Raw genomic sequence first — 13,465 nt, forward strand, 5'->3', positions numbered from 1 at the left:
TGTTATGTTTGCTTGTTGACAACAATGAGATTCGTGATTCAAGTCAAATGAAACTAATTTACTACTTAAATTGTTCCTATATTTTTATGTTTCCGTATCAATGTTATCATCAGAATAAGCATGTATAAGATAAAAAGGAAAACATAAACTAACATGAAAAGAAATCACAATTAAACATTGAAAATAACGATGCCAGTTAAGCCTTTAGCAATGTGAAATCAATCCATTTTTTCCAATGTTGATCAGCAATCTTGAAAATGGCAACATGTCATAATGCAATTAATCAAAAGTCATGCAACAAAGGGTTTAATTAGTCCAATCATTAATATGATGTATGTCTATAGTGAAAACAAGAAAACCAAGAAGGTAAACATTAATGACAATAATTACCATAGAGAACCTTTAAAATGTAATTGTGAACAAGTTAAAAACCTCACCTTATGGAGAAACGAGGCAAAAAAATGATTCCATTCATTTTCTTGGTAAAAAAGGTAATTTCAAGCAGGTTGCTTTGTTCATCATTTCAACATTATATCAATTATGCAGGAAATGTTAAAAAAGGTTGAAACAAATGTAAACCAAGAAAAGTAAAAAATTAGGAGCGGTTAAGGTGATTCCTCAGTTTGAATACATTGGCTTGTTGCTTCCACCGGGTAAATTGATACTCCAAGAAGAAGAAAAAGGTTAATTGATACCCTTTGATTTATTTTTGATTGATGACCGTTAGTTGATAATCATTATTACAAGTGGCAATTTAACTTGAATTGTTTCAGGCATCGACTGGAAGAGCAAGTATTTCGTTAACCATTAAAAAGGCAAGAGTTGTTATCAATCAAGCATGGAAGCAAATGCAGAAGATACAAAAAAAGAGAAGAAAAAAAAATGAAATGATTTTTACTTTCAAATTATAAAATTACGTCTAATTATTGACCAAAATTACAACTTACGAACTAATAATTAACACCATCTTTCTAATTAAATACAAAAATCAGGTTAAATGGAAATAAAGCAATCCAGATAAAGGCATAAGTCAGTCAAACGGTTTAACCAGGTAACGGGTGACCAGATGTACAAAGGGAAAGTTGCCCATTTTGGAAACCATTAAATTCATAAATTAACGCACATTGATTGTAGAGGTCCATTAGCACTAAAAGATATATAAATTTAAGTCAATGATTGAATCTTTGAAAATGATTTAAAACTGTTGACAATTTTAAGTGCAGTAACAGCGAGCCACATGTGAAGCAATCATTAGTTTGAAATGTTACCAAGCTGTGAAAAAAGCGCCAGTTTAAAGTAGGCAAAAGAGGGAAGATTAAAAAAGTGAAAATAGTGAAAATAATATTATTTTTATTTGTTTTTTTTTCAAAAATAAGATGATAATCAAATTGAATTTGAGTGTGAAAAATGATGTTAAATGAAAGAGAAGTAAATTGTCGAGTTAGAAGATCATCAGTCAACGTCCATTTCAATAATATCAACGTTTAAGGTGAAACAAAATCATTCAATTATCTTGTGTCTCTCAACTGTGTTAACAGACTTTCAGTGAAACGCAAGAATGATCATTTTTAAATATCATTAATCCTCTATACTTGGACCATCATGAACCTCCTGGTCACTAGATGAACATCAATTTTCATCAAGATCACACCACCTTTATCGTCATCTTAACTTTAACCTTTAAATCTTCCAAACAAGTACATACATTGTTGCTATTCATCGCTATCATTTGGATAGGTTTAAAAATAATAATACATCTTGTCTCTGAAATAGATTTATTTTATGCATGAAAAAGATGAAGGTGGAAAAAAATAAAGTGTGCGAGTTGGCGATGAATGGCAAACAATTGATGATTCCTATCATCCTCATACTCATCACCATCATCTTATGCTTGTGATTTGATACTAAAGTCAATTTATTTTCACCTTTTTCAGGGTTTACTTTTTTTGATTCTGTTGTGAATAAAAATGGGAGAAAATGAAGCAAAAAGGTGAAGATAAAGTGAATGAAGATGAAGAGCATGTGATGCAAAGTGATGCTAAGATGTTGTTCAAATAATCCTGAAACTGTGAGATAATAAAGTAAGATGTTGTTTAGACAGTTAAGAACAATATATTGCTACTTCATTTGATCATTACTTTTTGCTTGTCTCAATTTCAGCACAAGATTCCATTTTTTCACTTTTTGCATAATTTGATTCCTTTTCTGAGTCCCATTCATCGATACAATTTAAATAATAGGATGATTCCAAGTCAGCTCATGGTGTGACTAAGATAGATTTGGCCTTTTGAATCGTTGATCATGAAGAAGCATGGAGAACCAATAGAGCCATGGATTTGTTGATCAACTTCCAGTTGGTTTGTTTCCTCCTTTGGTATTGGTATAGTCTTGGTTGGGCCTTTTGTTTCTTGTCCTATTTGATCAATTAAGGGGAGAAAAGGTTGATTAATTTTAATAATACTAATCAGGATTGGATGATTGTGATAAATAAATATCTTTGTTTCAATGTAAATGAATGATTAGCATCACCTTAATGGTTGCCTTTTGATTCCAAGCTTTCAAAGGTTATCATTTCAGTGAATATTTTACTTGGCGTTTGTTTCCTTTGCTATTTTAATCAATTATAATACCTTTCTTTCCTCTGTCTTTTTTACTCACAATCAGTTTAATTGTGATTGATGATGAAAAGTTCTTTTTACATTCAAACCTTGTATCATTAATTTAATCATCATTTTATAATGCAAAGATTGATACACTTACATTTTATCACATTTTACCATCATTAAAAGAAGAATCTTTCTTTACCTTCCTTTTTCCTGTCTCTCTCTCTTCATCTATTGATGTCAAATTGATAAATGAATTTGGCAAAAGTAATCATTTAGACTTTTTTCCAGGTTAACTAAATATCTTTGACCATAGGTCAATATTTCCGTCTTTTAACCTGTAATTTTGGTCACCAAACCACAATAAATTGAATCTTTAAGATGGGTTAACATTGAAGACAAAGGGCAGACAAAACAAGGATAACATGTAACAAGCCATACACTGTACAAGAAAAAAGTTAAGAGGTTAGATGAATGAAACAACATAAAAATACAAAACTACAAGATGTACTACAAGGCTATGGAGTCAAATTATTTGAAGCTACCAATTATGATGGGAAAAGATGATGATAAAGACGATAAAAAAGGTACAATTAAGGGACAAAAATTATACAGATTATCACACAATTGCGTTTAGCTTGTGTTATTAGGAAAAACATAATAGATGGCACCTTCATCATTTCTGCCATTTTGTCCTAGGCATTATTTTTCATTAATGGTTGTATTAACGTATAAAAACTGTTGTTTTTATTTTGTTTTTTGTTTGTTACTGATCATAATTATCATTATCATCACCATAACTGTGAGTATCCTTAAAAATAACGAAACATTTACTTGAGTTGAAAGAGGAGAATGAAAAATAATCATTAAACAGTGTTTGTGAAGCTTCAAGATTTCCATTTGGAGGTAACAAATAGACTGATACTTGTTAAACACTAATTCCAATTGGATTGACCATTAATCAAGTTTACCTTTTGCCAATTCAATTGAATCACTTCTTACCTTTGTTCCAACTTGCATCATCTTTCACTCTTCATCTGCCTCTTCAACCGGATCATCCGCCTCATCTTATTATACTTTACCTTTTTACCCATCTTATTAGGCAGTATCAATTTCACTTTCCTTTTCCTTCTTCTCCGTGTTACCTTTTTTTTCATCTTATTTTCAATGTTACACTAAGTTAACTTTGCTCCTCCTATCATCTTTCTCTCTCTTTCTCTCTCCTTTCACCTTCTTCCTCTACCTGGGGTCTCATCATCATCATCTTAAGAGTTTCCTTTCCTCCGGTTATTAGAGATAATTTAACTACAACCGCGGTGCCCATAATTTTGGCTTAATTTCTGGGAGCCTCTTTAATTTCTAGCAATCCATTTAAATTGTTTACTTTTTGCTTCTTCTTCTTCTCCTTCATCATCGTCATCTCCTTTCTTCTCTCAGTTTTGTGAAAATGTTAAAACAAAGAAGTCTTGTTACTTCTGCTTCTCATTAGAAGTAACCTCGTCTCAGGAAATGACAGTGAGGCGATAAAATTTATGATCCAGTTTCATTAAAATTAATCATTATTTGTTCCAATTTTCATTAGATTCCATCTTTTTCTCTGGTTCAAAGAGTTAATTTCAACCATTTGTTAACTTACTTTGCTTTCTTTATCTTAAACACAACACAAAACAGTCCGCATGAAGGGAAAAAAACAAAAAGTCTAACCAAAGAGTTAAGTGTGTAAGTGCCTAATGTTTGGTTTCAACCTTTTTTTTACTCTCAATGGAAATGTAATTAACAACTTTAATATTAAACTTTTCGTACATAATACAGATAATTAACAGGTATAATCATTTAACTTATTAATAAAACTTGATTACAATGATTAAATATTGATGAATGCATAATTATTGTTGAATCTTGTTTCAAGTTGACTTTTTTTGTCAAACAACAGAAAGGAACCAACAAATCAAATAAATGCTGCTTGAATGATTTTCACCTTGACTTGCACCATATTTACAAATTTATGTAAATCACAGGTTTCTATTGACAAAATTGGACAGTAAAAGCAAACATAAAAGATACATAAATGCAAATACAGAAAAGATTAACAATTTAAACTTGATAATAATACAATTGTGTGTGTTTGTGTATTCAAAACGTCAACTGTTTGCATATTTAATACAGAATTGGTTAAAGGTAAATTTGCCGTCTTTAACAGTTAATTAACAAACAGATCTGTGAACTGTTTCTAATTGTTGTTAAGTCAAAAGCACATTAACTGCCCACTGGAATTACATTATTATTGTTAATAATGATAATGATGAGAATCGTATAATCGTTATCAGATTTTGTGATGCAAAATAACCTTCCTTAATTTGATTTTAAACACTATCAGGGTGGCTCGATGAACATGATTAAAGATGATGCTCATGTGTATGAATCTGTGGTGCTTAGTGTAACCCACCCCACCCTGACTTAACCCACCTACTCATTCATTTAACATTGAATAATAAATGGATCTGATAATTGGTTACAATCATTATTAATCAAAGAGCGACTCAAGAAAATATAGATTCAATACATTAAACAATTTGCTGCTTCAAACTGTTTCAATATATTAAATAGACAGCTTTCTTGTGATTAGATTAATGATTATCAATTGATTTAAATGATATGATTAACAATCGACAATGAAAGATGCTAATGGTTAAGATTAATGTTGAATCAATCATTTGATTGATTCACCAGAAACAAAAAACAAAATATAATTCAAGGAGGAGAAGATGAAGGTGAACAGTTGAATTAAACAGCAAAATAAGAAGAAGATACAAAATTATGATTGAGGAAAATCATCTTTGTGAGAAATCAACTAATCACTTGAGGCAATAGTAATAATGAATAATGAATAATTATCGATTTGGGAGGTAAAAAGATAATTCAAGTCATCATCATTATCTTCTTAACCCGTTTAAAACCAACAGAACCAGAAAAAAGAAACAAAAAGAGCAATAATTTACCTCTTTTCTTACCAATTAATCGTCTAAAAAATCAATTTAAAACCAAGTTTATCTTTGCTACCTGATTATACTATTGATTATTAGCTAGTTTGGCCTTTATTTGACATTAATACACAATCATTTACAATTTACTTTGGGTACTTCAGCTACAACCTTACAATACTAATTGTAATAATAAATAAATCTAACTTTTTAATACCTTTTATCAGGTATCAATTTTTTAGTTTTACCTTAACTTTAGCCAAAAACCTTTTACAGTGTAAAAAATATGATTTATGATTGAACAACACAAACAAGTAAAAAGACTTTTATTGTTGGTGTTAACTAAATATTAATAATAATAATGATAATTATTATAATTGCTTGAGGCTATGATTAACCAACCACGCAAATGGTTGGCCAAGTAACAACAGTTAAAGTTACATGAAGATGGCTTCAGATAATTTCATTACCATGAATATGTTATTCAGATTAGTTGTGAGTTTTTCTTGTTCTTCTTCTTCTTTTCATCTTTTCTCTTCATTTTTCACCATTAAACTTGAAGCACTTTGTCTATCTTTCTGTTTATGATTATTGTAATTATATTTGCTCATCATTATTATTTATCGTTAATATTTAAAATTAAGACTAAACCTGAATGTTAATTAAGACACCCAAAAACTCATAGTATATTATCGTTAATCTGTATTCTGGTTTGGTAAGAAACGTTATGCTTTTTGCCATTCTTTTTATCTCTTTCTGTCTGTTTGTTTGTTGCTTTGTGATGATCATGTTGATCAGGTTGATGTTGCTGTTGATGATGATGATGACGAGAATCACCATGAGCTCAAATAAAATACTGACGAGTTGTTGCTCTTATTGTAATATGTGTGTTGTCTCTCTAAGGATGAGAAGGTAACAAGATGATTTATCACTCCTAATTTTTGCTGTTTGCCTTCTCCTTCATCATCCTCATCATCATCATTTTCTTTCTTTCTTCCTCCTCTTTCTATTTACATCTTTTGTATCTTCTTTCTTTCCTTGCCATTAGACCTTAATGATCTATACCTGTTCGCCTTCATCTTTTACAATTATCGTCAATCATCTTCAAAAACCATCTTTCCTTTGCTTCTTGCCATAGTGCTTTGTCAAAACCAAAGGGGAATAGAGTTAAATAGTTTCATCTCATTTTGTTCAATCCTTTGAAAATATTATTGTCCTTCAATTTTCATGCTCGTTTTGTCTTCAATATTTGTCCTCCCAGGGGCAGTTAATAAAACATGAACGGTCGTTTAACCTAATGGAAAGATCGGTTGACTCAATTTTTCTGTCTCAATCAGCGGTTTCTCATGGTTTCTCATATGTTCAGGATGGGTTGGAGCAGATGATTGGCTTTGCTTTGATTTTCTGTGACTCTGTTATGGTTGAAAAAAGAAGATGATTAGTATTTTTATTAAATAAAGTAAAAAATTGTAAACATTGCTTGACCAAAATGATGAGAGTTTTTGTGGTTTCCTTTTCTACCTGTTTTAAATAAAAAATTTTATTCTTCTGCTTACCTTTTTTACCTTAAGGTTTATCACTTTAATTGGCTCTTCTTTGTTGACACTGCAACCAGTTACAGTTGCATTTTAATCCTCTCCTTGTCAAAATTTTTTTGTCCAAAAGCAAATTATTATCATCGCCATGATTATAATTTGCTCTTCTCTCATCTTAAAATGATAATAATAACATTCAACAGCTAATAATTTTGGGTCACATTTTCATTTTTATTTTGTTTTACAGGATATTTCTTGTCATCATCATTACCATCATGATACTGTATCAATGGTAATTATATCTATGTTTAATGATGCTGATGATGGCGGTGATGATGTTACCAACAACGAAGAGTACCAACAACTGGAAATAACACTGATGATGAAGATGATGACAACGAATGGACCTAATTAATGGTGACAAGAAGCAATTAATTTGGTTGCAATTGAGGTATAGAAGTAAGGCTATTAAATGCAAATCTCATTCTAAATGATGATGGTGACGAAGGAGAAGTAGGAGGAAATATGAGATGTTTTTTTACAATGAACAAGAAACAAGATGAGAAGAGCAAAAACTGAAAACAAGTATAAGTTGAATGGTTTTTATATTTACCTGAAAATGTAACCCTTAATTAGATATCTTAATTAAATACAATTTTCATGGTAAGAGCTTGAGAAGATTCTCAAGAGATGATGATGATGATGATGATGATGAAGAGAAATATGAAACTTTGTCTTGGCATCCTTTCGTCGTTTCTTTGGTTAAACAGAGAAACCCTTAATCAACTAAATTACGCGATTGTTTTCACAGTTTACTTTATACTTTAATTGTTGGTTTTGTCTTACTCCTTCACCGTATACCCACATTAAAACAAAACGTTTAATCTAAAAGATTAAACATTTTTAATTTCACCTTTTTTGTTGGTTTTTCTTATCAACGTAAACAATTTTAATTACTGTAATCACATACAAAAATCACTAAATTGGTAGACACATTAGATTTAATAGAAATAAAAAAGGGTGAAATGCTTCAACACCATGAGTTATCAACTAGACAAAAATGTCTAATTTTGCTAACGCAACCCTGATGACTATGTAGCACATTTTATGAAAGTTAACCGCCAATGATGTAAGCTTTTCCAATGAGCCAATGGTATTGATTTGTCTCCCGCTTTTTTCCAATTGCGCGTAAATTGAGTTGAATTGAAATTTCCAAAAATTGATTCAATTTGTTGTAACTAATTTAAAGTTCACATTTAGATACTAATTGGGTTTGAAAAATGTAATTAGTCTGTTACTAATCAAGAAGTTTGAGGTTTATGTGGATAAATTCACCTTCCGCAATTTAATTTGCTTTACTCCATTGATTACTCTCTTTTTACCAAGTTAATTTGATAATAATCATTTGTTTCTCCTGTCTGTCTCTACCATCTTTCACTTGATCATCTTTTCCAATCTTCGTCTTGATAATGACGATCATTATCATCCATGATTTCTTTTAATTATAAGGTCGTCATTTTGGGTTTGTTTTGAATTGTAAAAATGGTAACAGAGAAGAGTCAAAATTGTTCAGCCAAAAGCTCCAACTTCCTCAATAATTTCATGCTTATTTGATAAGAGAGAGAGAAGCAGAGAAGAAAAAACCTTCAATCAATAGTAATTATCTTCTCATCTGTTTGTTTGGTTCCAAATCCTGATTTATTTTAACGATAACCCGTTAACAAGTTTGCGTGATTAACTTGATTATAACAATGATGGCAGATCATATTAACAATAAAGACAGATTGAGATGGTGAAATTGAAACTAAGCGATCGTTTTCTTGCTTCTCCTGGATCTTCTGGTGAGCCCATTTATCCGTCCATTTACCTTGAAAACGCAAAGAAGAAAAAAAATGGAACAAAAGAGATGAGATTTACCATTAATATCATTTGTTTTCAACCTTCAATTACCTTTTATTATATGTTTTGACAATTAATGCTGTTTTATAACCAATTGATTGTCGAGGGTGAAAGAAGAAGGTTAAAAGGTAAATAAAGGGTGAAATTGTTGTTGATTTAACAATAAAAAGATGATGTCAAATAGTGAGAGAGAGAGAAAGAGAGAGATATGATTATAATGATGATGAATGTTCACCGAAAATTATCAAATTATTGCACTTATTTAATGACAACACAATTTAGCCTAAAGATATTTAAACAGTCATCATCATTTGCTCACAGAATTTCTCTTTTTTCTTACCTTTTCTTATAAATATGAGCAAGGTGAATAATAAAATTAACTAATTAGTTTCTATCAAAGAGACAAAAATTTGCTCTTAATTTGAAATTAATTAACTTTGAACGTAATTTGTTGTCGAACTGAATCATCAATAAAACACAGAAGTACACTTACCTTTCATTAAGCAAAGTAAATCTAATGATGATTTTTTCAATCGGTTGTCTCATTTATTTAGGTAAAGTCAACTACTAATCGTTTGGACGAAAATTTAATTTACTTGACAATTCATTTCTACTTTTACTCTACTAATTAAAATCAAAAATAAACCATTGATCAAGCTCGGAGTTTATTTTGTTTTTTTCACAACAATCTTTTTCCTTTCTGAGCTGCTAGTGCCATCTAGGGACGAGAAAATAATTTTGAGCGCGATTTAAAATTAAATATTTCAACTTTATTGTGAACTTGCATTGTGCAAAACAATTGATAAATACTTTTAACAAAACTGGTAGTTAATTAATCTACTTAAACTTCTAATTGCCATTCGATGAAATGATGCCATTCAAAAATTAACTTTAACACATGATAATTAATTGTTAGAATAAAGATAAAGTTGAAATTATATTTTTAAAATTTAGTTATCTCAGGAAAAAATTATAAGACAAAAATGCATCTTCTGTTTGATTCCATTTCTTACTTTCATAATTTCTAATTAGTGACAATAATGATGATAAAGGATATTTCCACATCATGGTTATCATCACTCATTGAAAAAGAAAAAGTATTTTTATCATGTACAGTACTCGTGATTAGTAATGATAAACCTATGGCAATTGGAAAAAAAGGGAGGAAAAAAAGTTAACGCTTTAACGGGCTAACATTTTTGACACTTATACTCTGGGTCAATTACCAGACTAGATAAAACAAAAGATAGCATAAAGATTTAATTGAATTCTGTCTAAATTTGTTTCTTTTAACTATATCATGCAACGTTAAGAACTTTTTTAACCGCTAAAACAACATCACTTGCTACCGGGATTGCATGTTGCTCTAATGATTGAGTGTATGGCATTGGAACGTCTACACCGGTAACTCGAACCACTGGGGCATCAAGGTAATCAAATGCTGGACCTGTGTAAAATGGGAAAAGGTTATAATTAGATACAAATTGAATAGATAGGTGGGGATAGGCTTACTTTCAATTATTCTGGCACAAATTTCCGAACCGATACCACATTGTGGCCATCCTTGTTCAACAGTTATTAAATGATGAGTTTTTACAACCGATTGAATAATAGTTTCTTCATCTAAAGGTCTAAGTGATCGAAGATTTATGACTTCACATTCAATACCATTGCCGGCAAGTTCCTTTGCAGCATCTAAACAAGTTCCTACAGCTTTAGAATGAGCAACCAATGTAACATGTGAACCTTGCTTTTCAATCTTGGCTTTTCCAATAGGTAAAGTAAAATCAGGGGATAAAGCTTCATCAGGAGTATCAAAAGCAACACCATAGAGTAACTCGTTTTCAAGGAAAACTATTGGATCAGGATCTCTAATAGCAGCTTTCAAAAGACCTCGACAGTCTTCAGCTGAATAGGGTGAAATAACTTTAAGACCAGGACAGTGACTGTACCAAGCACCAAAGCACTGAGAATGTTGGGCAGCAACACCAGATGCAGCTCCATTAGGACCTCTAAACACAATGGGTACACCAACCTGAGACGAGGAGGAAAATTAAATGATTAGTTAATGCCTATGCTTTTGCATTGTTTTGCTCATCTCCAGTAAGGTGATAAATTATTACCATTCCAGCTGACATATAAAATGTTTTGCCCGCCGAGTTTATAATCTGATCTATTGCTTGCATGGCAAAGTTGAAAGTCATGAACTCACAGATCGGCCTAAGACCAGCCTAGGTTAGAAGAAGAGTGGAGAGAAATAATTAAAATACATAAAGAAAATACATTTATATAAAGAATGGTCGATTTTGAACAATCAATATTAAATATTTACCATAGCAGCTCCAACGGCAATGCCAGCAAATCCCATTTCAGTAATCGGAGTATCTATAACTCTTTTATCACCGTATTTTTTCCATAGACCTCGGGTTACCTTGTAGGCACCATCATATTGAGCAACCTCTTCTCCCATTATGAAAACCTTTTCATCTCGTTCCATTTCCTCGTCCATAGCAGAATTAAGGGCATCACGAACAGTTAACTTGGCTTGGTTAACACAGCTGACACTTAACCCTCTACTCTGTATTAAATTATTATTGGAAGGCTTTACATGCCTTAGCAAAGATATTAACCTACTATTAACCTTGTTCATATTTGAAACAGAAAAATATCAGTGAAGTAAAAAAACAACAAAATTGAAAGCAAGGAGGGTTAATAATTATTTGAACAACAATAACAAACAAAAAACAATTAAATTTGAGTATAAATACAAAATAAAAACACAGACACCGGATCAAGAATGAAAGTTAAATGAAAGCAACAACAAGTTAGCATAAAAAGCATAAAAAGAGCAGGATCAGTGTAAACGTAAGGAGCATAAGAGCATAAAATATCAATGTTCAATATCATTCATGGTTTTGATTTACCGCAATTAATTATTAAAGTGCGAATTGCTTATCTCTTGGCTTTAAATATTTTTCCAGATAGTCAACAATTGATCAAGTAAAGAGCAAATTGACGACCATCGACACACTTACAAACTGTAGGCCTAAAAGCTTGTCCAACTAAAAATACAAGATGAAGAAAGTGAATTTCAGGAATATCAATCTCTTTGAGTTGAATTTGAGTCTCAATTTAAGTTTCAATACCTGAATAGCAAGTATTAGTGCAGTGAAAATGCTTTAGAAATCTGATAATTAATTTTATAATGATTCTTGACCAGCGAATAATTAAACCAGAACAGAATGAGGTAAAATCTTGTGTCAAAAGACACCGTTGAACCTGAAAATATTACATCATTACATGAACCAGTAACATTTTACGATTGAAATTGAGATAATGCAGGTGAAGTGAGCTGACCTTAACTCTTACCATCAACCAGAATTCAACATGAAAAAAGAAAAGCATAATTAACTTGCAATAATCAGCATTTCTTCGCGGATTAATCATTGATATTCAGAAATTTGACTAAAAAACCAGATTTTATCCAATAAAATATCTTTTACGGATCCAAATCCAAGTAAGCTTTTAGAGCCAATAGATGGAGACAGCTAAATCATTCAAGAAAACTTTCCTTTCAAAAGTAAATTTTGATTCAATTCAACAATTAAAACAACAAATTTTCGCACTCTTTTCATCAAATAGTTTGATTATTCATTCAACTATACGATAAAACAATCAGTTCTTGCTTCCTAATAGCCAGAGTCTTTTAATAAGCAGATTTAAAGAAAAGAACCAAATAATAAACAAAATAAATTCAAGTCAAACAGCTTGATACAACAAGAACTAATCAAATAACAATCTTTAAATGATTTAACCAAAGCAAATAATACATCATATGGACCTCCAATTTTTGACTAACTATTCTGAATTTAATGAAACTCCATTTATGACTAACGATACTAAATCCAAGTCAAAATTTAACTCGAAAACTTAACTGTACTTAGCAATACTAATTTAAGGAATTGAATATTTTCATTTCAATAGAAAGAAGCCAATCATTAAACATATCGAGTCTATTGAATTAAATTACTCAAACTCGTTCAACTTTCAGCATAATTTTATTTTTTCAATTTCAAATCCTAAATCATTAATCATTTTAAATACATTATAAGTCTAGTCAAATGCAGAGAGGGTAAATCAATGATAATATGAAGATGAACAGTAATTGTTAACCTGAAAATAACATTAAACATCACATTCATCTTTATTATATTTTTATATTTTGTATTTTTTGTATTTCCCTCCCTGATTAATCATGCCGTATCACAGTGTATTTAACCATATCTGAGTGAATTTACTCCTTTAATCGAGTTTTTCCGTTGACATATCGGTTACCCTAATCCTGAAATGTGGTGAAAGATGAATAAAGATTAGGCTTTAAATTTCCCTGTTATTTTATGTCAGTTGATTGAAATAAAATGTAATAATGAACAGTTAAATTGTCATG

The 13,465-nt window shown here is 30.7% G+C and overlaps 1 protein-coding gene and 4 long non-coding RNA genes across 6 annotated transcripts; 1 reads left to right on the top strand and 4 right to left on the bottom strand.

Annotated features, from left to right (window-relative positions):
• Positions 1-37: 37 nt before the first annotated feature.
• LOC149093919 (uncharacterized) lies at positions 38-1,514 on the bottom strand. The gene is made up of 3 exons (XR_016198592.1): positions 948-1,514; positions 438-780; positions 38-338 (listed from the first exon to the last, which is right to left on the bottom strand). It is a non-coding gene; the product is annotated as an uncharacterized LOC149093919 (long non-coding RNA).
• Positions 1,515-1,758: 244 nt separating this feature from the next.
• On the bottom strand, positions 1,759-3,300 carry LOC149093920 (uncharacterized). Its single transcript, XR_016198594.1, has 3 exons — positions 2,761-3,300; positions 2,139-2,413; positions 1,759-2,066 (listed from the first exon to the last, which is right to left on the bottom strand). It is a non-coding gene; the product is annotated as an uncharacterized LOC149093920 (long non-coding RNA).
• Positions 3,290-7,528, top strand: LOC112539840 (uncharacterized). Its single transcript, XR_003083810.2, has 2 exons — positions 3,290-3,405; positions 7,367-7,528. It is a non-coding gene; the product is annotated as an uncharacterized LOC112539840 (long non-coding RNA).
• On the bottom strand, positions 5,112-8,235 carry LOC107368846 (uncharacterized). Of its 2 annotated transcripts, none has more exons than XR_003083804.2 (3): positions 7,733-8,235; positions 7,141-7,526; positions 5,112-6,996 (listed from the first exon to the last, which is right to left on the bottom strand). It is a non-coding gene; the product is annotated as an uncharacterized LOC107368846 (long non-coding RNA). The 2 variants fall into 2 exon arrangements; XR_016198593.1 differs by having other exon boundaries at positions 5,680-6,996; positions 7,150-7,526.
• A 1,531-nt stretch (positions 8,236-9,766) lies between these two features.
• LOC107369161 (pyruvate dehydrogenase E1 component subunit beta, mitochondrial) lies at positions 9,767-11,831 on the bottom strand. Its single transcript, XM_015937091.2, has 4 exons — positions 11,351-11,831; positions 11,142-11,249; positions 10,531-11,053; positions 9,767-10,465 (listed from the first exon to the last, which is right to left on the bottom strand). Exons 1-4 carry the CDS (start codon positions 11,666-11,668, stop codon positions 10,317-10,319), a joined length of 1,098 nt encoding a protein of 365 aa, XP_015792577.1. The 5' UTR covers positions 11,669-11,831; the 3' UTR covers positions 9,767-10,316.
• Between the last annotated feature and the right edge of the window lie 1,634 nt (positions 11,832-13,465).

This window comes from Tetranychus urticae, chromosome 2, assembly GCF_039701765.1.
Source record: "Tetranychus urticae isolate SD_2017Ah chromosome 2, NJAU_TeUrti_SD_1.0, whole genome shotgun sequence".
In the NCBI taxonomy this organism is placed as follows: Eukaryota; Metazoa; Arthropoda; class Arachnida; order Trombidiformes; family Tetranychidae; genus Tetranychus; species Tetranychus urticae.

What these genes read in the sequence shown, in the direction of transcription:
- LOC107369161 (XM_015937091.2), bottom strand. Translation starts at nt 11,668, where the DNA reads ATGAACAAGGTTAATAGTAGGTTAATATCTTTGCTAAGGCATGTAAAG. An exon ending in TTGCCGTTGGAGCTGCTATG is followed by an intron (nt 11,250 to 11,350) that starts GTAAATATTTAA and finishes CTTCTAACCTAG; the next exon opens with GCTGGTCTTAGGCCGATCTG. An exon ending in TTGTGCCAGAATAATTGAAA is followed by an intron (nt 10,466 to 10,530) that starts GTAAGCCTATCC and finishes CATTTTACACAG; the next exon opens with GTCCAGCATTTGATTACCTT.